Raw genomic sequence first — 24,006 nt, forward strand, 5'->3', positions numbered from 1 at the left:
GGTAGGGACCCAACTACAACCCCCAGTTTGGTATGGATGTGTGGCCTGCTGGGGAGTAGGGAGGCCGGTCGGGTGGGGTGGAGTATCTTTGGAGGGTGGGAGAGCCAGAGTATCACGTATATAATTGGGAGAAATAGGAATGGGAGGGGAGGGGTAGGCTACTCACAGGGAACCAGAACTCACTGTCTAAGAGCGAGTAGATTAGATTAGATTAGATTTATTGGATTTATATGCCGCTCCTCTCCACAAACTCTGGGCGGCTCACAACAATAATAAAAAACAGTACATAATAACAAATCCAATGCCCACCAATCTAATTACAGTTTAAAATTAATAAATTCATAAAACAATCCCCATGTATATAAAAACAGACACACAGTCAATCAATCAATGGCAAAACAACATGGGCAAGGGGGAGATGTTTAGTTCCCCCATGCCTGACGGCAGAGGTGGGTCTTAAGGAGTTTACGAAAGGCAGGGAGGGTGGGGGAAATCCTAATCTCAGGGGGGAGCTGGTTCCAGAGTGTCGGGGCCCCCACAGAGAAGGCTCTTCCCCTGGGTCCCGCCAGACGGCATTGTTTGGTTGACGGGACCCAGAGAAGGCCGACTCTGTGGGACCTAACCGGTCACTGGGATTCGTGCGGCAGGAGGCGGTCCCGAAGATATTCTGGTGTGGTGCCATGAAGGGCTTTATAGGTCATAACCAACACTTTGAATTGTGACTGGAAACTGATCGGCAACCAATGCAGACTGCGGAGTGTTGGAGTGATATGGGCATACTTAGAGACGCCCATAATTGCTCTCGCAGCTGCATTCTGTACTTGTTCCATCCCCTCTGATTCTGGTTCATCGGGCCCGCCTCGTATAGCTGGAGACATGGGATATCAGGGCCCTGGCCTTAGGTTACTGCTGTTCAATGCCAGGTCTCTTGTCAACAAGGCCCTTCTCATCTGAGATTTACTCTTAGACAAGGGGGTGGACCTTGCATGCATAACCGAGACCTGTCTGGGCCAGAAGAGTGTTCTGCTCTCTGAGATGTACCCAGGCAGGTTTCAGGTAGTGCATCAGCCGCAACTTCAGGGAAGGGGTGGAGGAGTGGCAATTAGTTCGGGAGAATCTTTCTCCTCACAGGATTCCTGCCCCAGAGTTTGTTGAGTGTGAATTTTTCGTCTTGAGGATGGACTCATGAGTTCAGTTGGGTTTGTTGTTTACATATTTGCCTCCCAGCTGCGTTACAACAACCCTGCCTATACTGCTAGAGGCCGTGCCCAGGTTGGCGGTGGAGCTCCCCAGGCTTATGGTGCTGGGGGACTACAACTTACCGTCACTCGGTGAATCCTCGGACGCGGTTCAGGAGTACATGGCTTCCATGAGAACCATGGATCTGTCCCAAGTAATTCAGGGTCCAACTCTTAGGGGGACACACACACTTGATCTGGAACTAAGGTATAGACACTTTTCCCTTGTCATGGTCAGATCATTTCCTGCTGAGGCTGGATTTTAAGGCACCACTCCTCCAACGCAGGGTGGTGGACCTGATTAAGTGGTTCTGCCCCAGACGCCTAATGGACCCTGATGGGTTCTACAGGGAGCTTGGGGAAATACTGGACTCCCTTGTCCACAATGTGGCTGAGTCCCTGGCCATCAGAAGCCGGATTGCGCCTTTGCGACCTCTCTGAGGCAGTGGATCCAGGAGAGCTCCTCAGTTTACTGAGGAGCTCCAGGAGATGAAACGCCAAAAGAGACTTCCAGAGCGATGCTGGAGAACCAGTAACTCCGAATCTGACTGAACAGTACTAAGAGCCTTTGTTAGGACTTATCTAATGGCGATACGGGTGGCAAAATGTTTGCATTTTTTGGCACTTTTTGCATCCATGGATTTGCGCTCAACCACCCTTTTTAGGGTAACCCACTCCCTTCTTAATATTTATTTATTTATTAGATTTGTATGCCGCCCCTCTCTGCAGACTCGGAGAGAGTGGAGCAGCCCTTAAAAGGTACAGCTGAGGAATTTGTTCAGTTTCTTGCGGATAAAGTTGGCCAGATTCGGAAGGACCTGGACTGTTGATTGGGCAATTCTGACCGAGATGACGGGCAGGTCTTAGTCCCGTTGTGTGGGATGAATTTGATCCTGTGACTCCTGAGAATGTGGACAAGGCTATGGGAGACTGCAGCTGATGCAGAATGCAGCCACGTGAGCTGTTGTGGGTGCACGTAGATACACCTACACTAAACCAATTCTCCACAGACAGCACTGGCTCCCGATTAGTCTCCGGGAGCAATTCAAGGTGTTGGTCATTACCTTTAAAGCCCCACATGGCTTAGGGCCAAACTATATTTGAAACTGCCTCCTACTGCATAGCTCCCAGTGACTGATAATGGCCCACAGGGTTGGTCTTCTTCGGGTCCCATCAGCTAAACAATGTCGACTGGTGGTTTTATATAATTTTTTTGTGTATTTGGCTGTGAGCTGCCCAGGGTCCTCTGGGAGTTGGGTGGAATATAAATCCAATCAATCAATCAATCAATCAATCAATCAATATTATGGAAGAAAAATGGAGCATCAAACCATAGGAGTTAATAATAACAGAAAACTTTGCAAAAAGATATTCACAAATTCAGAGAGCTCCCCTCTAGAACTTCTAAGATTATATTCTCCAACCTGTAACTTTTCTTGCATCTTTTCCTCTTCCTGGGTCAGCAAGAAGCCTTCGGCCAGGGCCACCGCCTGGGAACTGGTCTCCGCTCCACACTCCCGCACCCATTTCTCCATCTCTGGGGGAAGGACAGCCAGGAACTGCTCCAGGAGCACCAGGTCCAGCATCTGAGCCTTGGTGTGTTTTTCCGGCTGCAGCCACTGACGGCAAAGGCGGTGAAGGTGAGTGCAAACATCTCGGAGACTCTTCCCTTCCTGGAACTGAACTTTTCTGAAGTGAAAGCGTTGGACCTCTGAACTGCTGACTTCCTCTTCTTGGCTCTTCTGCCCAGGAGTTGCCCCATTCTTCCTACAACTCCAAGGTTGAACGGCTGGAAAGCCTTTTCCAACACCTGCATCTGCTATGCTTTGTCCCTCCATCTTCTCTCTGGTCTCTAATACACTCCAAAATGGATGGTTAGATCTCCCCACACAATCAGAAGAGGTCTGGCCAAATCTTCTAAAGGCCTTTCAGCCCACTTCCCACAGAAAATACTTTGGACTCAAGAAGAATCAGGAAAGATTTTCAACTTATATATCTGAAATGGAAAACACAGCATCTTTAATATTGTGAGATGACAATTCTGTAAACTGAGCAGCCTCTTCCTTCTCGTCTCCCCCAAAAATAGAGAAAGAGAAAGAGAGAGAGAGAGAGAGAGAGAAAGGAAGAAAGAAAGAAAGAAATCCAGCAATATCTGTAAGGAAGGGGTATCTTATCAGGAAGACTGGATAATGCAGTAATTTTAGGATTGCCCTTCTAGATCAGCTATGAACAAGGACTGGAGATATTGAAAAAAATCATTTAGAAGAGTTTATTCAAAGATTATTTGCTCTAATAATTTTGATGATTGCTTGCAAAGTAAGAAAACAACCTTTGAACAATCGGAATCATATGTTAGTTCTCAAACAATGTTTGAGATGAGAATCCCTTCAACCTCCTTGCCCAAACTCCTGGGGAATCTCCAGAAGGCAGAATCAAGAACCCATAATCCAATGCATACAGAATTAATATCTCAATGAATTGTAAGGTCCAAAACGTACTGAAGTCATCAAGGTACTAAAAAGAAAGTTAAGTAGAAGCTTGGAAAAAGTAATGTATTTATTTATTCATTCATTTGGCCAAAGCAAAAGAGATGGGTGGACAGTTGCCGTTTGTTTGTTTGTTTGTTTGTTTGTTTATACATACGTACATGCATACATACATACATACATACATACATACATACATACTTACATACCACTAACCTCATGGTGCCACCGGAACAATCTGTAATTGAACATAGAAACAGAAGATTGACGGCAGAAAAAGACCTCACGGTCCATCTAGTCTGCCCTTATACTATTTTCTGTATTTTATCTTAGGATGGATGGATGTTTATCCCAGGCATGTTTAAATTCAGTTACTATGGATTTAACAACCACGTCTGCTGGAAGTTTGTTCTAAGCATCTACTACTCTTTCAGTAAAATAATATTTTCTCATGTTGCTTTTGATCTTTCCCCCAACTAACCTCAGATTGTGCCCCCTTGATCTTGTGTTCATTTTCCTATTAAAAACACTTCCATCCTGAACCTTATTTAACCCTTTAAAATATTTAAATGTTTCGATCATGTCCCCCCTTTTCCTTCTGTCCTCCAGACTATACAGATTGAGTTAAGTCTTTTCTAATACATTTTATTCTTAAGACCTTCCACCATTTTTGTAGCTAGTCTTTGGACCTGTTCAATTTTATCAATAGCTCCCTCTTCCTGCTTGTTATACCTCTAGCTATGCAGTCAAGCATTCTACTTGCTTTCTCTAGCGCCTGACTGCACTGTTCACCCATTTTGAGACTGTCAGAAATCACTACCCATAAATCCTTCTCTTCTGATTTTTTTTTCATTGACTATAGCCCTTACATCACTACTAAACCAGAGCTGTTTCTTCTTCCTTTTACCTTTAGTTATTTGCCTAACACACTCAAAACTGTAGAAATGGTGTTGACTTTAGGAGAAATCTCCCCACACTTCCACCTCTTAAAATACTAGGTAACACAGTACATATATTAGAGACCTTTGAAATTCTAGGTCCTAATGGACACCTAACATCAAAAACGTCATCAAGAAAGCACAACGAATAATATTCTTTCTGCGTCAACTCAGGAAGTTGAAACTGTCCAAGAAGCTGCTGATGCAGTTCTACAGAGGAATTATTGAGTTTGTCACCTGCACCTCTTTAACTGTCTGGTTCGGTTCTGCAACCCAACAAGACAGATACAGACTTCAGAGGAAAATCAGAACTGCAGAAAAAACAACTGCTACCAACCTGCTTTCCATAGAGGATCTGTATACAGTACTGTCAAAAAAGAGACCTGTGAAAATATTTAGGGACCCCTCACATCCTGGCCATAAACTGTTTCATCTCCTACCCTCAAAATGACGCCAAAAAGCACTGCACACCAGAACAACTAGACAAAAGAACTGTTTTTTTCACAAACGCCATCACTCTGCTAAACAAATTATTCCCTCACCACTGTCTATTTACTAAATCTGCACTAATCTTCTTCTCATTCTCATTCCTATCACCCATGTCCACCCACTAATGACTGTAACTTTGTTGCTTGCATCCTTACGGTTTATATTGTTCCCTTATGATTTGATTGCTTATTTGTACCCTATGACAATCATTAAGTGTTGTACCTTATGATTCTTGAGGAATGCATCTTGTCTTTCATGTATGCTGAGAACATATCATGCCCTCATCACCCTGAGGTTGGATTACTGCAACGCGCTCTACAAGGGGCTACCTCTGAAAAGTGTTCGGAAACTTCAGATCGTGCAGAACGCAGCCACGAGAGCCATCGTGGGGCTTCCAAGATTCACCCATGTTTCTTCAACACTCCGTGGCTTGCATTGGCTGCCGATCAGTTTCCGGTCACAATTCAAAGTGTTGGTCATGACCTTTAAAGCCCTACATGGCATTGGACCAGAGTACCTCTGGAACCGCTTGCTACCGCATGAATCCCAGCGACCGATAAGGTCCCACAGAGTTGGCCTTCTCCGGGTCTCATCGACTAAACAATTTTGTTTGGCGGGCCCCAGGGGAAGAGCCTTCTCTGTGGTGGCCCCGGCCCTCTGGAACCAACTCCCCCCGGAAATTAGAACTGCCCCCACCCTTCCTGTCTTTCGTAAACTACTCAAAACTCACTTATACCGCCAGGCATGGGGGAGTTGAGACACCTTTCCCTCAGGCTTTTTTTTATACTTTGTTTTATGTTTGGTATGAATGTGCTGTGTGATTGTTCCTTGTCCATGCCTTTATTATCTACAAAGCATTTCTTCTATCCTTGGTGTCCATGCCTTCTTCCTGGTCTCCCTTATGTTATTGAGCCTTCCTTGTAGCCTTGTGGGCAATGCCTTCTTCCTTACCTATTTTGACTCAACCTTGAGCAGTTCTTTGTTCCTGATCTACGGAGTATTAAGTTCCAGGCATCAGAAGCAAGAATAGAGAAGCAAGACAGCAGGAGTTAAACTAATTATTGAGAAAAGAAAAGCAGAACTAATTATTAATCCTATGTCCCTTCAGAATAAACCATCTGTGCATTAACTGGTGCACCAGTTGCGGCCCTTTCTGAACCAGGAGTCACTGCTCACGGTCACTCATGCCCTTATCACCTCGAGGTTCGACTACCGCAATGCTCTCTACATGGGGCTACCCTTGAAGAGTGTTTGGAAACTTCAGCTCGTCCAAAATGCAGCCACGCGAGCAGTCTTGGGCCTTCCAAGAAATGCCCATATCTCACCATCACTCCGTGGGCTGCATTGGCTACCAATTTGTTTCCGGACACAATTAAAAGTGTTGGTTATGACCTATAAAGCCCTACATGGCAGCATAGTTCCCTCTAAGCTGAGCAGTGAGCAATCGCTCACTTAAAAATCATCATCAACTCAGTTTTCCAAACCTGCCCAGAAGCCGAGAGGGAAAGAGTGAGAGGGAAGGAGAGAGAGAGGAAGAGAGAGAAACAGATAGAAAAAAGAGAGGAAGGAAAAGAGAAAGAAAAAGAATGGGAGTAAGGAAGAGAGAAAGAAAATCAAAATCTAGTTTGAAACTAGCTCAACTATTTAAGTGGCATTTTGATATTGACAGAGTTGCCCTATTATGAGCTCACTGTTATAGACACACAGTACAGTATTTTATTTTGAAATTCTCTGAGGCAAAACAGGGTGGGTTTTTTGTTTGTTTGTTTGTTTATTATTTATTTATTTATTTATTTATTTATTATTTCTGTGCCGCCCAGTCCCGAAGGGACTGCCGCTCAGACACTATACTTTTTCGCCCACACCCCCAAAAAATTAGAGGGAACACTGCATGACATAGGACCAGATTATCTCTGAGACCGCCTTCTGCCGCACGAATCCCAGCGACTGGTGAGGTCCCACAGAGTTGGTCTCCTTAGGGTCCTGTCGACCAAACAATGTCGGCTGGTGGGACCTAGGGGAAGAGCCTTCTATGTGGGGGCCCCGGCCCTCTGGAAACAGCTCCCCCCAGAGATTCGTACTGCCCCCACCCGAAAAAGTTTAAAAACTCATCTTTGCCGCCAGGCCTGAGGTTCCTAAGACCTTCCCCCCTGACCGATGAATGCTTAGTTTGACTGCTGAATGCATTATATTGATAGTTTTTAATTAGAATATTAAGATTGTTTTTTAAGGTATAATTGGATTGTTATTATTGTTTCCTGTTTTTCTGTACATGCTGTGAGCCGCCCCCAGTCCTTGCAGAGGGATGGCATGTACAGTGATCTCTCGGTTAGCGCGGGGGTTACGTTCCAAGACCTCCCGCGCTAACCGATTTCCGCGTTATACTGGATGCGGAAGTAAAAACCACCATCTGCGCATGTGCGCCATTTTTTTCATGGCCGCACATGCGCAGATGGTGGAGTTTGCGTGTGGGCGGCGGGGAAGACCAAGGGAAGGTTCCTTCAGCCGCCCAACAGCTGATCTGCTCCGCAGCACGGAGCCGAAGATGGGGTTTCCACGTTGCCGCGCTGCGGAGCGGATCAGGTGTTGGGCGGCTGAAGGAACCTTCCCTTGGTCTTCCCGCCGCCCAGGCAAAGGGGAAACCCCAAGATCACTTGCCGCTTGCCGCTTGCCGTATTGCAGCTTGGAGCCTTGCTTCGCCTCCTTCGCTGCAATACGGCAAGCGGCAAGCGATCTTGGGGTTTCCCCTTTGCCTGGGCAGCGCTGGGGCCATGCGGAGCCGCTCATCTAGGGGGGGCGTGGACCGGCAAGGTGCCCTCCGCTCTCTCTCTTTCTCTCCCTGTTACCGGTGTGGTATAAGAGAGAGAAAGAAAGAGAAAGGAGGGCGACTTGCCAGTCCACGCCCCCCTGGATGAGCGGCCCCGCATGGCCCCAGCGCCGGACTCCGCCGTTGCCTCCGCCTCTGCAGCTGAGAGGCCACGTCCACCCCCTCCTCGGTGTCCCCGGCACCCAGCGTCCCCACGCCGCCTCCACTTCCCGGTAATGCGCCCGACCTCTGCCTCTCTCTTTCTCTCTCATATACCACGCCGGCAACAGGGAGAGAAAGAGAGAGAGAACTAGCGTGGACTTATTTTTTATTTTTTAATATTTTATTTTTTTAATTAATATTTTTTGAAAAACCGCGTTGCAGCGTTTCGCGCTAATCGAGACCGTGCTAATCGAGGGATCACTGTAAATCCAATTAAATAAAAATAAATAAATAAATAACATGATGTGGAGGATCATGTGATGTGCTGGAAGAACCAGTTGGTAGTGAAAGGCTGGAAACCAGGAAACCGAGTTCCAGTCCCTACACACTTTACATCCAATTTCTTGCACACAGAGTTGCAGCCTTGCATGCAAAGCCAGCAGAAGCGACTTCAGCAGGGCGCTTTTCTCAGCCTAGGACAGAGGAAGAGGGAATCCCCTTCAAAAAAGGAAATTGTCCAGGAGTCAAGACTGATTTGAAAGTAGAAATTTGTTTTCCAGAGCCGACCTCTCCCCCCCCCCCCCTCCCGCTGCCTTGTTAGGGTGTTCCCCAATTAAATGGATCTTTAGTTTCTGCGATCTTGATCCCCCCCAAAAGGAGCAATGGGACGGTCCGCAGCTTTGCTTTCTCCCCAGCCCGGTCCATGCATGCGTGGAGAGACGGGGGGAAATGGTATCGCGGGATCTCCCATTCCCATAACTCCGAAGCTGATGACGTTTTGCAGCCCCCCCCCTCCGTCCACATCTGCATCTCCGTGCGTACAAAATTTCCCTGCAAACTCTTGGACTTCTGGAAAAAAACTCACTCTAAGACTCACAGCGAAGGGGAGCAGGATCGGACCCGTTAGAAAAGTTAGATGCGCTGCCAGCCTTTCCTGATGGGAGGATGGCTGGGTGGGTAACTTCGGAGAATACCTTTGACAGGGAAAGAAAAAGGCGCATGCTCAGTTTGCTTCGAAACGAGGAAGGGGCGGTGTCCAGCTCTTCCAACGGCTAGCGAGTGAGGCCTCTGGAGGATCGCGCGAATTATGTCAGAGGACGTCGTGTTCCATGTGGGTCTCGGATGATGGGCATTGTATTAGAAGAAAAGTATCCCTCTAACATTGTCTGTCTAGAAAGGCGGTGTCGTGTCCAGCAGGCGGCCGTTTCAAGATTTCCTTTTTTCAATGTCTAAGAATCATCTGTGATTTTGCCAACATTGAGGAAATCTCTGGAGACTCAAAAGCCGCTTTCCTCAAGAGTAGCCTCTCTGGCGAAGGGTCTGTAGGAGGCCTCAAAACCGAGCAAAATTCCTGTCAGAAATGGCAGGACTGTCAAAAGACAAGAAACAAAGCCTCTCTTTCAAATATAATATTCTGTGTTGTAGTTGGCAAACTCAATCCTGATATGGGCGCTGGCAGAGAGACAGGAAGGAAAAGATGGGAAAATTAAGCTAAGAAAATTAAGGCTTGTATTGACTATCTTCAGTGAGTTCAATTGTTACAGCTGTCTTTTCAAATTCATACCTCTGGGCAGCCTAGGATGAAAAAAAGACCCTCAAAAGAAATCAGCTTCTCTGCTGAGAGGATAAAATAAATGAAGATTTCACTCATTTGAAGAGATCAGTTTGTATTTGGAGATGGCGGAGCAAGAATCAAGAGAGATTTATATTAATGGAATAAAGTTTCTGGAAAAAGATTAAAAATTGCCGGGAACAAGTTATTTTCAAACCAATCCCATTTAAACTGGAACTTTTGAAAGGAGAAGCAGCAGCAGAATATTATAAAGTCTGGGATAAGGTTTATGATTGGTTAGATAAAAGATCAAGAAATAATGAATAAACAATTAAACTTTAAATTGCTAATAGTAAACAACAGTAGAATATTAGGTATAAAAAAATTAGAGAGAAAGATGTAGTAGGAATATAAGAATAAGTATCTTTGCATTAAGTTGTATGTAGAATTTTACTCCACATACATCTGAAGAGTGGGGCAGCAAAAGCCCTTATATACGTTCTATGTTTGTTGGTGTTTTCTTTTTCTCTTATAAATAAAATAAAATAAATAAACGAGTACTTTTCCTTCTGGTCATATTCAGACAAAAACAGAAGGAGAAGAGAGATATTTAATTCTAAATATACTAACCGCTGCCAGAATAACTTATGCTCAAAATTGGAAAATGGATTCAATCCCCTCAATCATAAATTTAATCAATAAGGTAATGGAATGTGCTGAAATGACAAAGATGACTCTAGAGCAGAGGTCCCCAACCTTTTTTTGCACCAGGGACCGGCTTTAAGGTAGACCAGTTTTCCATGGCCCGGTGGGGGTGGGGTGGGGGAGAAGTAGGACCTTCCTAACTCCCCCCACAGCCAAAATCACAAAGCCAGGCAGCCCCCAGCCGCCAAAGGAGCCTCCTGATTCTCCCCGCCCTTCTGTCCCGCTCATTGCCCGTGTCTGGCAGAAGCTGCTGCCCGAGTGCTCTTGGCCGGCGGGATTCAAAGTGCTGGGGTGGGGGGTGTCCCGACAGCCCCCCCACCCCAGTGCTTCGCCTCCCGCTGGGACACCCCCCACCCCAGCACTTTGAATCCCGCCGGCCAAGAGCACTCGGGCAGCAGCTTCTGCCAGACACGGACATTGAGCGGGACAGAAGGGCGGGGAGAATCAGGAGGCTCCTTTGGCGGCTCGGGGCTGCCTGGCTTTGTGATTTTGGCTGGGGGGGCGAGTTAGGAAGGTCCTACTTCTCCCCCCCCCAGCCAAAAACTCAAAGCCTATATGCTGGATACGGGCGATGAGTGGGACAGAGCGGCGCGGAAGCCTCTTGCAGCAGCTGCCACAGCCACCGGCTTCCGCGCCGCTCGTCCCACCCATCGCCCGTATCCAGCAGAAGCTGCTGCCCGAGTGCTCTTGCCCAGCGGGAGGCAAAGCACTGGGGTGGGGAGGCTGTCGGGACACCCCCCACCCCAGCACTTTGAATCCCGCCGGCCAAGAGCACTCGGGCAGCAGCTTCTGCCAGGATTCAAAGTGCTCCGCCCCCCTCCCAGCCTCCGGGCCGCCGCTCGGCTGTCATTTTGTAGAGAAGCGAGAAGCGGAGGAAGAGCTGGATGCTGGAGGTGGCGGAGGAAGGTGAATGCGGCCAGGAGGCTGGGAGGGGGGCGAAATATGGGAGGAGGAGAGAGGCAGCCTCCACGCGAGCTCTGACCAGGCGCAGGGCCGCGGAGCTAGCTGTCAGCGGCGCCGCGGACCGGCTGAAAAACCCCAACGGCCCGGTCCTGGTCTGCGGACCGGCGGTTGGAGACCTCTGCTCTAGAGACTATCATGTCTACCAATCTGATTGAGAAACCCATAGAGGAGGTGGAGTTGCAATCTTCTATAAGAAATCTCTCTCTCTCTCCCTTGCTCTCTCTCTCTCTTTCTTTTTGTCTTTCTCTCCCTCTCTCTCTTGCTTTCTTTCTCTCTTTCTCTTGCTTTCTTTCTGTCTCTTTCTCTCTCTCTCTTGCTTTCTCTCTCTCTTTCTCTCTTGTACATATCCAATGACCTAAGTGCCAGAGCTCACTGTAACAACATTGCTAAAAAAGCACTAAGAGTTACAAACCTAATTTTATGTAGCTTCTTCTCCAAAAACACTGATCTACTAACCAGAGCTTACAAAACATTCGTCAGACCAATACTTGAATACAGCTTGCTTATATGAACCCACATTGCATAACTGACATTGACACAATTGAGAGAGTCCAGAAATACTTCACAAGAAGAGTCCTTCACTCCTCCTCTCGAAATAAACTACTGTATTCCTCCAGACTTCAAATACTATGGCCAGACAATATACAACTACATCACCTCCGAACTGATTTAACTGTTGTTCATAAGATCATAGACCATAATGTCCTTCCTGTTAGTGACTACTTCACCTTCAACAACAACACAAGAGCACGTAATAAATGCAAACTTAATGTAAATCGCTCCAAATCTGACTGCAGAAAATATGACTTCAGCAACCGAGTGATTAATGCCTGGAATTCACTACCTGACTCTGTTGTTTCTTCCCCTAATCCCAAAATCTTCAACTTTAAATTATATACTGTTGACCTCTCCCCTTTTTTAGGAGATCTGTAAGGGACGTGCATAAGCGCACTATTGTGCCTACCATCCCTGTCCTTCTGTCCTATTATCCTTTTTATCACCTCTTTATACTGTACTTTGTTATGTTAATACAAACTATAATTCTATACTTGTATGACAAATATATATATATATAAATAAAAATAACAATTACAAGATAAAGAAGAAACAGAATTTTACAAACCCTGGGACAGGTGGTAAAATTGGCTAAATAAAAAGAATACCAAAAATTATTAAAATGGCATGGTATAGACCATAAACAAACAGAAGATAATATTAATTGGCTAACCATCTCCCACAATCTGGAAGAATGGTGAATGAAGATACGTAATCTTACAAGTCTAATTGCCAACAAACTGAAGTTAATAGACAAACTGTTATTAAAACCAAACATAGCTGGTAGAAGAAAAAGACCGGATGCAAGAATTAATTAAGGTTACTATAAATTTAATTATAAATTGTTGTGAACCACTCCACATCCTCAGAGAGGGGCGGCATACAAATCTAAATAATAACAATAACAATAATAACAATAATAATAAAGATTGAAATTTAATTAAATGACTGAATCTTACACCATAAAAGAAATATATTTATGTATTTAGGACAATTATAGGACGCCACTAAAAGGCTGGAGGAAATGATTGACGTTCATGTTAAATGTTTTATATTCAAATTAGTTGATATAAATTTGTATTGATTTATACTTCTCTGTGTGTTTTGTCTTATACTATGTATGTCTTTTGAAATACAGTATTTATACTTTATCAAGTTTAATTTTTTTGAAAAAAAGAAATAAAGAAATGGGGAGAGTTGTGAAGCAATTTATTTTATTTATTTTTATTTATTTATTTATTTTCTCAAGTATGTATTGGTGATATACAATGATATAACAATGCTCATATATACATAATACTAGTAAGAGAGAAACATTAGGACAGGGAATGGAAGGCACGCTGGTGCATTTATGCACACTCCTTACTGACCTCTTAGGAATCAGGAGAAGTCAACAGTGGATAGTCTAAGGGAAAGGTTTTGGGGGTTAGTTGATGATACTACAGAGTCAGGTAGTGAATTCCATGCATCAACTACTCGGTTACTAAAGTTGTATTTCCTGCAGTCAAGTTTAGAGGGGTTTACTTTAAGATTGTATCTGCTGTATGGTCGTGTGTTGTGGTTGAAGCTGAAGTAGTCGTTGACAGGAAGGACGTTGTAGCAGGTGATTTCATGGGCTATGCTGGGGTTGTGTTTAAGGCGATGTAGTGCTAAGCTTTCTAAACCTAGGATTGTAAGTCTAATTGCATAGGATATACTGTTGCGAGTGGAGGAGTGAAGGACTTTTCTAATAAAGTATCTCTGGACGTCTTCTAGGGTGTTTAGGTCCGAAATGCGGTGTGGGTTCCAGACAAATGAGCTGTATTTGAGGATTGCTCTGGCGAAAGTTTTGTATGCTCTGGTTAGTAGTATGAGATTATGGAGGAGAAGCTACGTAGGATTAGGTTAATAACTCTTGAGGCCTTTTTGGCAACGTGTTTGCAGTGGGCTTTGGCACTTAGGTAATTTGATATGAGTATTCCAAAGTCTTTTACGGAATGAGCGTTGTCTGCAAAGTCTTGTTTATTCAGCTTGTATTTGGTGTTTCTGAAACCAAATTGTTTGCCAGAGAGTAGGTTGTCTATTTTTAGGTGGAGGGTAATTGATTGGTTAATGATTGATTCCTTGACTTTGCAACCATAGCTTTGGTAGTGAGCAGGTCCTGAATTATTCTTTGAAGATTATGCTTAGCGGTTCGGCTATGCTGTTGATAGCTTTTCTTAGGAAGTATTCACATAGACCATCAGGCCCAATTGATAGAGGTGGTTTAAGATCACATAGTGCCTTTTCAACGTTGTCTTCTGTGAAGTCTATTTGTGTTAAGTCATTGTGAGTGTTTGGGGTATGATTAGTGAATTTTGGGGATGAGCCATTGCTGTTTACAAAGACTGAGCCAAAGAATATGTTGAAGAGGTTAGCTTTGGTTGATTCATTGTAGCATTCTTTGTTGTTGGGTCCTTTTAGTGGTGGGATGGGTCTTTAGTCCTTGAGTTTGTTGTTAACAAAGTTGTAGAAGGTACAGTTGGATTTGGTGCACAGGAGGTTTTCCTTTTGTTTGCTTTGAGAGTTGAAGCATTCTGTCTTTATTTGGTGGCATATATTTTTGTAGCGGCTCTTGAAGTTGGTTACATGATCTTTTTTGTTTTTCCGCCAGAGAGGGTTTTTTTGGGATTGTAGTTTTCTTATTGAGACGGGTAGGTTATTTTTCTTGATTATGGTAGTTTTTAGTGGTACATGTAGTCTGATAGTTCTTTTGACTTCAAGCAAGAATATGTTGTAGAGATCATTGCCAGTATTATAGCAAGAGCCTGCCCACATTAGTTGTGAGGTTAATTTGTTCACATGGGTGATGTTGTAGTCTTGGGCTCTGTAACAAAGTAGGAAGCGAAGTGTAGCATCCGGGGACAGGTCAAAGATGATGGTTTCGCGGAGGGTAATTAAAAAGAATGGAATTAACATCTGTCTTGCCAAAAGCCTGGTTTCATTTCAGCTTATTTGCTAATCTTGTATGAAAAAATTGACCTGATTACAAAACCAAAATTGGTGCCTTTTCACCTGTTTGATCCAGAACCATTTGTCAACAACATGTCAATGAAGACTCGACCATCCAGGCCAAAAGTATCTAAAAAGTTTAAATCATGGAAAATTGACCTACATTTATTAAACAAAGACTTTTCCTTACTCATCCAAATAACCTCTTCTGGCAAAGAGTCATAGTTGTTGAAATGTACTAAATCTGCCATAATGATTGCAGGAGTGTCCCCAATCTCTCGGGCCAAAAGTATCTAAAAAGATTAAATCTTAGTAATTATTTAAGTGAAGGTATCAGTGAAGAGTCGCCTGATCTGAAGTATTTCCTACCCCTGCACAAAAGGGGTGAATGTGGGTTTTTATGACGGAAGGGCTGGCCTAACAGCTGGCGCCATTCAACAAGGGAGAATAAGCAGAGCCCAATCATCCAAGGGGGAAGACTGGAGACCAAAGATCTGTGGTCAACAGGAGGAGGCAAACTGTCCTAGACCAATAACCTACTAATAGATAAAGTAGAAAAATGTAGGATGGACAGTAATACCACCAGATGGATTTAAAATTGGCTAACTAACCGCACTCAACATGTAGTGCTCAATGGAACTGCATCTACATGGAGGGATGTATGCAATGGAGCACCCCAAGGCTCTGTTTTAGGCCCAGTACTCTTCAACATCTTCATCAATGACTTGGGGATAGATGGGGAACTCATCAAATTTGCAGATGACATGAAACTGTCAGGAATAGCCAACACTCCAGAAGTTAAGTGCAAGATATAGAAGGGACTTGACAAACTTGAACATTGGGCGCTATCTAACAAAATGAAATTCAATGGTGAAAAAAACCAAGGTTCTACATTTTGGCAAGAAAAACGAAATACACAGGTACAGTATATGTGGTACGTTGCTCAACAGTAGTAATTCTGAGTGAGATCTTGGAGTCCTAGTTAACCATTTAAATATGAGCCAGCAGTGTGAAGTAGTTGCCAAAAAAGCTAACACAGTTCTACGCTGCATTAACAGAGGGATAGAATCAAGATCATGTGAAGTGTTAATACCACTTTATAATGCCTTGGTAAGGCCACACTTGAAATATTGCATTCAGTTTTGGTTACCACAATACAAAAAGGATGTTGAGACTCTAGAAAGAGTACAGAGCAGAGCAACAAAGATGGTTAGGGGACTGGAGGCTAAAACATATGAAGAACGGTTGCAGGAACTGGGTATATCTAGTGTAAAGAAGGACCAGGGGAGACATGATAGCAGTGTTCCAATATCTTTTTTTTTTTTTTTTCCAATTTTTTTTATTATTTTTCATAAAACAGACATACAGACGTACAAACATTAAACATAAAATGGGGATGTATTTCCCCGCTTCTTTTGAAAGTATACATTCAAATAGAGAAAAGAATACATAATCAAACATTTGTTAAATGTTAAAAAGTCTAGTAAAAAATTTTCAAATCTTAAATGCAATATTAGTACGGTCTAAGTAAAAATGCTTGATATGTTATTTATGTGTAATATATTCATCTAATCAAACATTCAAACTAATCTCAATTACTAAGCATACATAAAACAAAATTTTTAATATATCGCTTGTGAGTAAACTACTATGTCAAAATCATCAACAAATACATCTAATATTGTTATTACCTAAATAAAAACAGATCTATCTCTTATTTTTTCTTATCTAACCATTTATATATGTTGTTCCATGTTTCATAAAATTTTGTATCTTCTTGATCGTTTAATCGTCTTGTCATCATATCCATTTCGGCGCAATCTAATATTTTAGCTATAACTTCTTCTTTCTTGGGGATTTCCTCCCCCTTCCAGTTTTGCGCATATATTATTCTAGCCGCAGTTAATATGTGTATGATTAAGTAAAGAGTTTCCTTCTTATAAGTCTGATTAGTAATTCCTAATAAATAAAATTCCGGGGTGTTATCTATGTCATATTTTAATATTTCTTTTAATATCTTCTCAATCATCTTCCAATAAGTTTTAGCTTTGCTACATGTCCACCATTGATGGTAATAAGTTCCTATATCTTTCTTGCATTTTCAACACAGTGGGGATGTTTTAGGAAACATTTTAGCTATCCTGTTTGGTGGAAGGTGCCATCTATAAAACATTTTAATTTGGTTTTCTTTTAATGAAACTGACTTGGTCATTTTCCAATTATTAATCCAGACTTTTTCCCAAGTATCTATATCTATTTCCTTGCCTATATTTCTGCACCATCTTATCATGGTATCTTTTAGAGTCAACTCTATATTTTTGTGAGCGATAAGAAATTTATATATTTTCCCTATCATTTTTACTGAATTATTAATAATTAAATGACTTAACAAATTCTTACTTTTATTAAAAGTATAAAGAGTTATATCCTTCTGGTATCTGGATCGAATCTGGGCATAATGCCACCAATCTATTATTATCCCTTCTTCTTGTAGTTTATTCCTAGGCTTTAGCTTCATCTGATCATTTAATAATTCTTTATATCTATAAAATATTTTCGTGTCTTTTATAGATTTTGGATGTGTTATTGCTTCTAGGGGGGCTATCCATTCTGGAACATTTAAGAAGTGATTTTTCTTTATGTCCTTCCAAACCTCTAGTAAATACTTCCTTAATGTGTGTCTTTTAAAATATGAGTGATTTTTTTCCTTGTCATACCATATAAATGCATGCCAACCCAGCATAAGATCATGTCCTTCTAAATTTAATATTCTTTTATTCTCTAAGGTTATCCAATCTTTAATCCATGTTAAGGCGGCGGCCTGATAATATAATTTCCAGTTTGGAAGACCAAATCCTCCTCTTTCTTTAATGTCTTCCAAACAGTTTATTTTTATCCTTGCTTTTTTCCCTTGCCATATAAATTTTTTAACTAAGTTTGTCAAAGTTTTAAAGAAAGTTCCCCCTGGGTTTATTGGAATTACCTGAAAGAGAAATAAAACCTTAGGCAAAATATTCATCTTGATTGTGGCAATTCTTCCTAAAAATGATATTTTCAGGTTGTTCCATGTTTCTAAATCTTTTTTAATTTCTGATAATAATTTTATATAATTATCATTTTTTAATGTTATTGTTTTCGCTGTTAAATTTATTCCTAAATATTTTACTTTCTTTACGGTTTTTATTCCAGAAATATTTTCTAATTTAGTTTCTTGTATTTTATTCATATTTTTGGTTAAGAAGGAAGTTTTACTTTTATTTATCTTTAAACCTGCTACCTTTCCGTATTGTTCAATAGTTTGCAATAAAGAAGGGACAGTTGTTATCGGTTCTTCAATTATAAACGTTAAGTCATCTGCAAAAGCTTGGAGTTTGTAAGTTTCGTCTCCTATAGTTAAACCTTTTATTTCGGAATCCGCTCTTATTTTAATTAATAAAGTTTCAAGTGTCATAATAAATAACAATGGTGATATAGGACATCCTTGACGAACTCCCTTGTTTATATCAAGTGCTTGTAATTGGTTATTATTTAATATTATTTTAGTCGTTTGTTTTGAGTATATAGTATCTATTAAATTAACAAATTTTGAGCCAAATCTCATTTTGTTTAATTGCATTTTTATAAATGTCCAGTTAACGTTGTCAAAGGCCTTTTGAGCATCTAAGAACATTAAGGATGCTGTCTTATCTGGATGTTGTTCATAGTATTCTAATGTATTTATTACTGTTCTAAGGTTATTTTTAATTTGTCGCCCTGGTAGAAATCCATTTTGGTCTTGATGTATTATTCCATTTATAATTCTTTTAAGTCTATCTGCATAAATGGCAATAAATATTTTATAATCTACATTTAATAAAGATATGGGTCTATAATTTTTGATTTTTAGTGGGTCAGTGCCGGATTTGTGTATTAAAGTTGTCAGCGATTCTGACCAAGATTTCGGAATTTTACCCTCGAGTCTACATGAATTAAAAATTTCTAACATATAGTTTCTTACTATTTCATTGTCTATCTTATACCATTCTGCCGGTATAGCATCCGGACCAGTGGCCTTATTGTTTTTCTGTTTTTTAATTATAGTTAGGAGTTCTTCCATTGTTATTGGACCATCCAACATAGTCTGTTGATCTTCTGTTATTTGTGGTAGTTTTGAAGCCTGTAAGTAATTAAAAACCTCATCTTCACTAACATTGTCTTTGGCATAAAGATCTTTATAAAAGTTATAAACAATGTCCGCCTTTCCTTCTGTATCATATTTTATTGTACCATCTTTGTCTTCTAATTTTTTTATCAATTTGGATTGACTCTGCTTTCTAAGTTTATATGCTAACCATCTGCCTGGTTTATTTGCATGTTCAAAATAATGTTGTTTTGCTCTTTTAATTTTTTCAGTTATTTGATTTTGTTCTATAATTCTAATTTTATGTTTAATTACATTTATTTCTGTTTTAAAGTCTCTGTTCTTGGTGTGTTGCTGCGATGCAAATTCCAATTGTTTTAATTCATTTATTAGTTGTACGTACTTTAGTTTATTTTCCTTATTGTATTTTGCTGTGTAAGATATTGTTAACCCTCTTATATAAGCTTTGAGTGTATCCCATATATTCTGTGGAGTGGTGTCTGGGGTTTTGTTAATCTCAAGAAATATTTTTAATTCCTTTTCGATCCAATCTTTATATTTCTTATCATTTAGTATAATTCTATTCATCCGCCAAATATTCTGTTTGTTGTTCCTTCTTATATAGACCACTATTGGGTTGTGGTCAGCCCATGTATTAACATCTATCTCTACTTCCCTTATTTCTTCTGCAACCATTTTTGATGTCCATACCATGTCTATTCTTGTCCAGATTTTGTGGGGATTAGAATAAAACGTAAATTGTCTTTTATGGGGGTGTCTTTCCCTCCATATATCATTTAACAATAATTCTGTTTTCATTTTTTGGAAAGTACTAGGTAGTAGATTTCTTTTTGTTTTTTTCCTTTTATTATGGCTCCCTCCCCCTGAATGGTCTAATTGCCTATTCACAATAGCATTAAAATCACCTATTATTAATACATTCTCAATAGCTAAGTCTATTATTATTTGATGTAAATTTTTATAAAATATCATTTGGTCTTCATTGGGAGCATAAATAGAAACAACCACTATAGGTCTAGGTTCAATATCAACTTGTACAATCAATATTCTACCATCATTATCCTTATATATCTGTTTGGAATTTATAGAATTCTCTACATACATCACCACACCTCTTTTTTTTTGATCTGCTAATGCAGCATACATTTTTCCAATTTTGGGATTCAACAATAATTTTTGGTTATCTTTTTTGATATGTACTTCTTGTAATATTGCAATTTGAGCATTTTGATTTCTGATTTTAGAGAAAATTTGTTTCCTTTTCCTTGGTTCATTAAGTCCGTTAACGTTTACCGAAAAGATCTTTAGATCTTTAGTTGTTGTCATTTAGTGGGTTTTTTGGTTTCTCGCTGAGGCTGAACTCTTCTTATAGCACCTTGGTCCTGCTCTATTGCTAGAGCTGTGGCCCCCAATAGTTCTTCTTGTTGGATTGCTAGTATCTCCTCTGATTGCTGTTGTGCTGGTTGTTGATGAGCCTCTTGTTGTTTATCTGAAAAGTCCATGTGGCTGATGCCACTATTTTCAAAGAAATACCTAGCTTGTTCTACATTTTCCAGCTTGTATCTTGTAGAACGCCATGTCAGAGAAAGACCTTGTGGGATTAACCAACGATAGGTTATATTTTCTTTGATCAAAATTCTGGTAAGAAACTGATAATCTCTTCTGCTCTCTCTGACACTTCTTGGAACTTGTTTTAATATTTTTATTTCCACTCCTTGATGTTGGAGTTTGGAGTTTCTTGCCCAATGGAGTATGTCATCTCGCAAAGTCTTCCTGGTGAATTTGATATGAATCTCTCTTGGAAGATTGTGGCGACGGATGTAACTATTCGAAGTCCTGTAAACTTCATCGATTTCTTTCACTAGCGCAGCAGGATCCTCCTGGAGTATACCTCCAATCGTTTCCGCCATAGTCATTTTTAAATCTTCATCTTTTTCCTCTTTCATGTTCTGAAATCGTAGTCCATACGAAGCACGTTGCATCTCCAGCTGAATAATTGATTCATCATGTCTTCTGTGTCTTGCATCAGCTCTCCCTTCGAGATAATCAATTCTTTTTGCGTTTTTGTCGGATTTCTCTTCGACCTTTTTCACTCGATCATCACTTTCTTGTAGTGTTTGTTGGATCTCCTTTATCTGGTCTTTCACCTCGCCCATATCAGCTTTCAGTTGGGCCATCTCCTTTTTGAATTCTGCCAAGTCTGCTTTTATAGCTTCCCTTTGTTGTGTTGCATCCTCTTTTATAACCTCTCTTTGTTGGGTGGCATTCTCTAGAGATTTAAAAATAGAGTCCTGCATATTGTTTAAAGTTTCTTGTAATGTTGCAAAGTTGGGCTGCGTTGTTTTGTCTTTTTCTTTATCCTTGGAAGACATAGCTGAGGCCTGGTGTGTCGGGGAAGGACGTGGGGACACTTGTGGAGAAGAGATTGTTGCAGTAGGTTGTTTTTTGACTGTTTTAACAACGGTTGAATAAGTTGACATTATCAATTTTGAATCCGCTGTTTAAAATTTGAGTTAATTTAAATCAATCTAAATTTATATATAGTGAAAAGGAGAAAATTTCTATAAATTCCAAATCTATTCAATCTGTTTTATTAGCGGTTACGCTTAAATTATAACTATTCAATTATCAAAAAAGTTCAAAATTCAAAATCCAATATATATTGTTATTAATTATTTTAAAAATTTAAATTGTCTTTAAAAATTTAAAGATATAATACCTCAGGAAACTAATATAAAACTTTTTAGGAATAAAAAACCAGTAAAAGTTAAAAATAAGTGGTCTAATATAAGGACAAAATAAATGACAGCAAAGAAAGAATAATAACTATTTTAAAAAGGGAAGGTTTGAAAAAGTACAGAGAAAAAAAAAGAAGAGAAAAAAGATTTAATAAGGCAGCAAGAAGAGGGAGAAAAAGGGAGAGAAAAAAAGAAAAGGGGAGTATTTCAATTCAAATAATTAAAATAGAGCAGGAAACCAAGGTTTGCTAACAATGCATAGTCTTCAATTCAAACTTCTTTCAAAAATAGAAATAAAAAGAAGGAAAATCAGAAGGAGAACAAAGAAAGAGTTAATTAATCAAAAAGAAAACACAATATGTATAGTTATGTTCTTCTTATAAATCAGGAAATTGTATTAGATGAATAAAGAGTGTGAATCCCAATGTCAGAAAATACAATTGTACTTAATCCCAATTGCAGGTCTCACGAAAAAAAAAAAGTCAAATTAATAATTTTCTTGTAGTTAAAATGGAGTCTATGTTCTTTTCCAAATTCAAGACAAAGGCAAAAAAAATAGATCCCAAGATGGAGTCAGGTTAGAAGTCAGAAGTTCATATGATCAGGCAGATGTGAAAAGGTTCTCAGAAGAAAAAATAATCCCAAGGAAAAAAAGCAATCAGCAAGTAATCCAAAGTAGTTCAAAGACAGTCAGCAAGTAATCCAAGTAGGTTAATCCGAAGGTAAATATTCCAAAGGAAAGGTATCAGTTCCTTCTATTTCCCATTTATTTTCAAGTTGTTATATAATGATATTATGTTGCAAAGACAACAGGATGAGAGAAAAAAAAATAAGGCAACAAAGTTATATTCCTCCGCAGTTAAGATGTCAGCCCAGAACACAATGTTTTAACAGACTATAAAAAAGAAATTTTAGTCATCTTTACTAACTTCTTTTAAGCATTGAAATCTTCTAAATAGCCATTTCCAGTTCAAAATCTTTTATTAAAACATAGAGTAAGAAAAAATATTTTATAGATTCAAAAATTCAAATACAAGATGGAAACAATGAAGATGAGAGAATTTAGTCTCGGCTGTTATTTGCGGATGAGACTCAGAAAAAAAAAACTTTCACTTTCGCCTCGTTAAAAAAAAAACTTTCCCTTGAGGCTTGCGAACGATCAAATCTTCAGATTTTGGTCTTGAAACAAAGAGGAAATTTTTTACCTTGAGTCCTTTATCGGATGTATTCTTTTTCAGTTAGATAAATGTAGAACTTTCAGTTTAAAGCTTTTTCTTAGCTTCCCGCTGGGTGAGGGGAGAAAGCGCTGGCCGGTCCTCTCAAACGAAGAGGATCGGTTCTCCCGTCTTCGAAGCTGCGGGGCGAACCGCTGCCTCTGGAGTCTCAGCGATGGCTCCTCGGGCAGAGGGGAGCCCCCTGTTCTGGGATCGGGCCATCCGAGCCCGATCCGATCGCGGATGCGACCTTCGAAGGGGGTAGAAGGGATCGCTTGGCAGAGCCCTGCCAAGGATGTCCCGCCGCGATCACCGCCAAACCGGAAGCCCCGCAGTGTTCCAATATCTATGGGGTTGCCACAATGGAGTCAATCTATTCTCCAAAGCACCTGAGTAGTGTTGGGAAAACCCAACAAAATTTGGGTTCGGCACCCAAATTTTTTAAAAATTTCAGGTTCGGCGCTTGGGAAAGCACCAGGAAGCACTGCTGCCCAGCTGTCACCTTCCAGAACAGTCAGGGTGCTTCCTGGCGCTCTCCTGAGCCCAAACTTTTGCCGAACCTCTGGGTTCGGCGTTCGGGAGACTGCCGAGAAGTGCCCCGGCTGTTTCTGAAGGTGACAGCTGGGTGGCGGTGCTTCTCAGAAGAGCCGGGGAGCTGTTGGCCGGTCGGGAGGCACAAAAGGAGGTGGGGAATCCCACGAGGGTATTCCGGGATGGAGCTTTGACATCACTGAGACGTCCTTCCTGTAGTCCCCATTTCAGCTGACCATGAAGGACGTCTCAGTGAAGTCAAAGCTCCGCCCCTGGAATCTCCTTGTGGGATTCCCCACCTCCTTTTTCGCCTCCCGACTGTTGTGTTTGGGCCTAGGCCAGCCGTTGCTCCCACAGATGGGAGAGATGCGGCATAAAGTGAGTGCGAAAGCCTGGCTGACAGCCAGGAAGACGTGGCAGACAGCCAGGAGGATGAGGCCACTGGTTCGCAGGACTCAGCAGACAGCCCAGGGGATTTGGCATGCAGTCACTCAGACAGTCTTTCGTCCTTGGATTCC

General features: G+C 41.1%; 1 protein-coding gene and 1 pseudogene across 1 annotated transcript in view; both read right to left on the minus strand.

The window, feature by feature from the left end:
* LOC139159871 (zinc finger protein 215-like) overlaps positions 1-9,090 on the minus strand; it is a 28,898-nt gene extending 19,808 nt beyond the window's left edge. The window contains exons 1-2 of the mRNA XM_070737295.1: positions 8,985-9,090; positions 2,663-3,234 (exon numbers count right to left, since the gene is read on the minus strand). Of these exons, the coding sequence (XP_070593396.1) occupies positions 2,663-3,076 (414 nt within the window). The 5' untranslated portion in view covers positions 3,077-3,234; positions 8,985-9,090. The remainder of the gene's footprint in view (positions 1-2,662; positions 3,235-8,984) is intronic.
* LOC139159872 (zinc finger protein 91-like) overlaps positions 1-24,006 on the minus strand; it is a 76,403-nt pseudogene that overhangs the window by 8,128 nt on the left and 44,269 nt on the right.

Source organism: Erythrolamprus reginae, chromosome 2, assembly GCF_031021105.1.
Source record: "Erythrolamprus reginae isolate rEryReg1 chromosome 2, rEryReg1.hap1, whole genome shotgun sequence".
Lineage (NCBI taxonomy): Eukaryota > Metazoa > Chordata > Lepidosauria > Squamata > Dipsadidae > Erythrolamprus > Erythrolamprus reginae.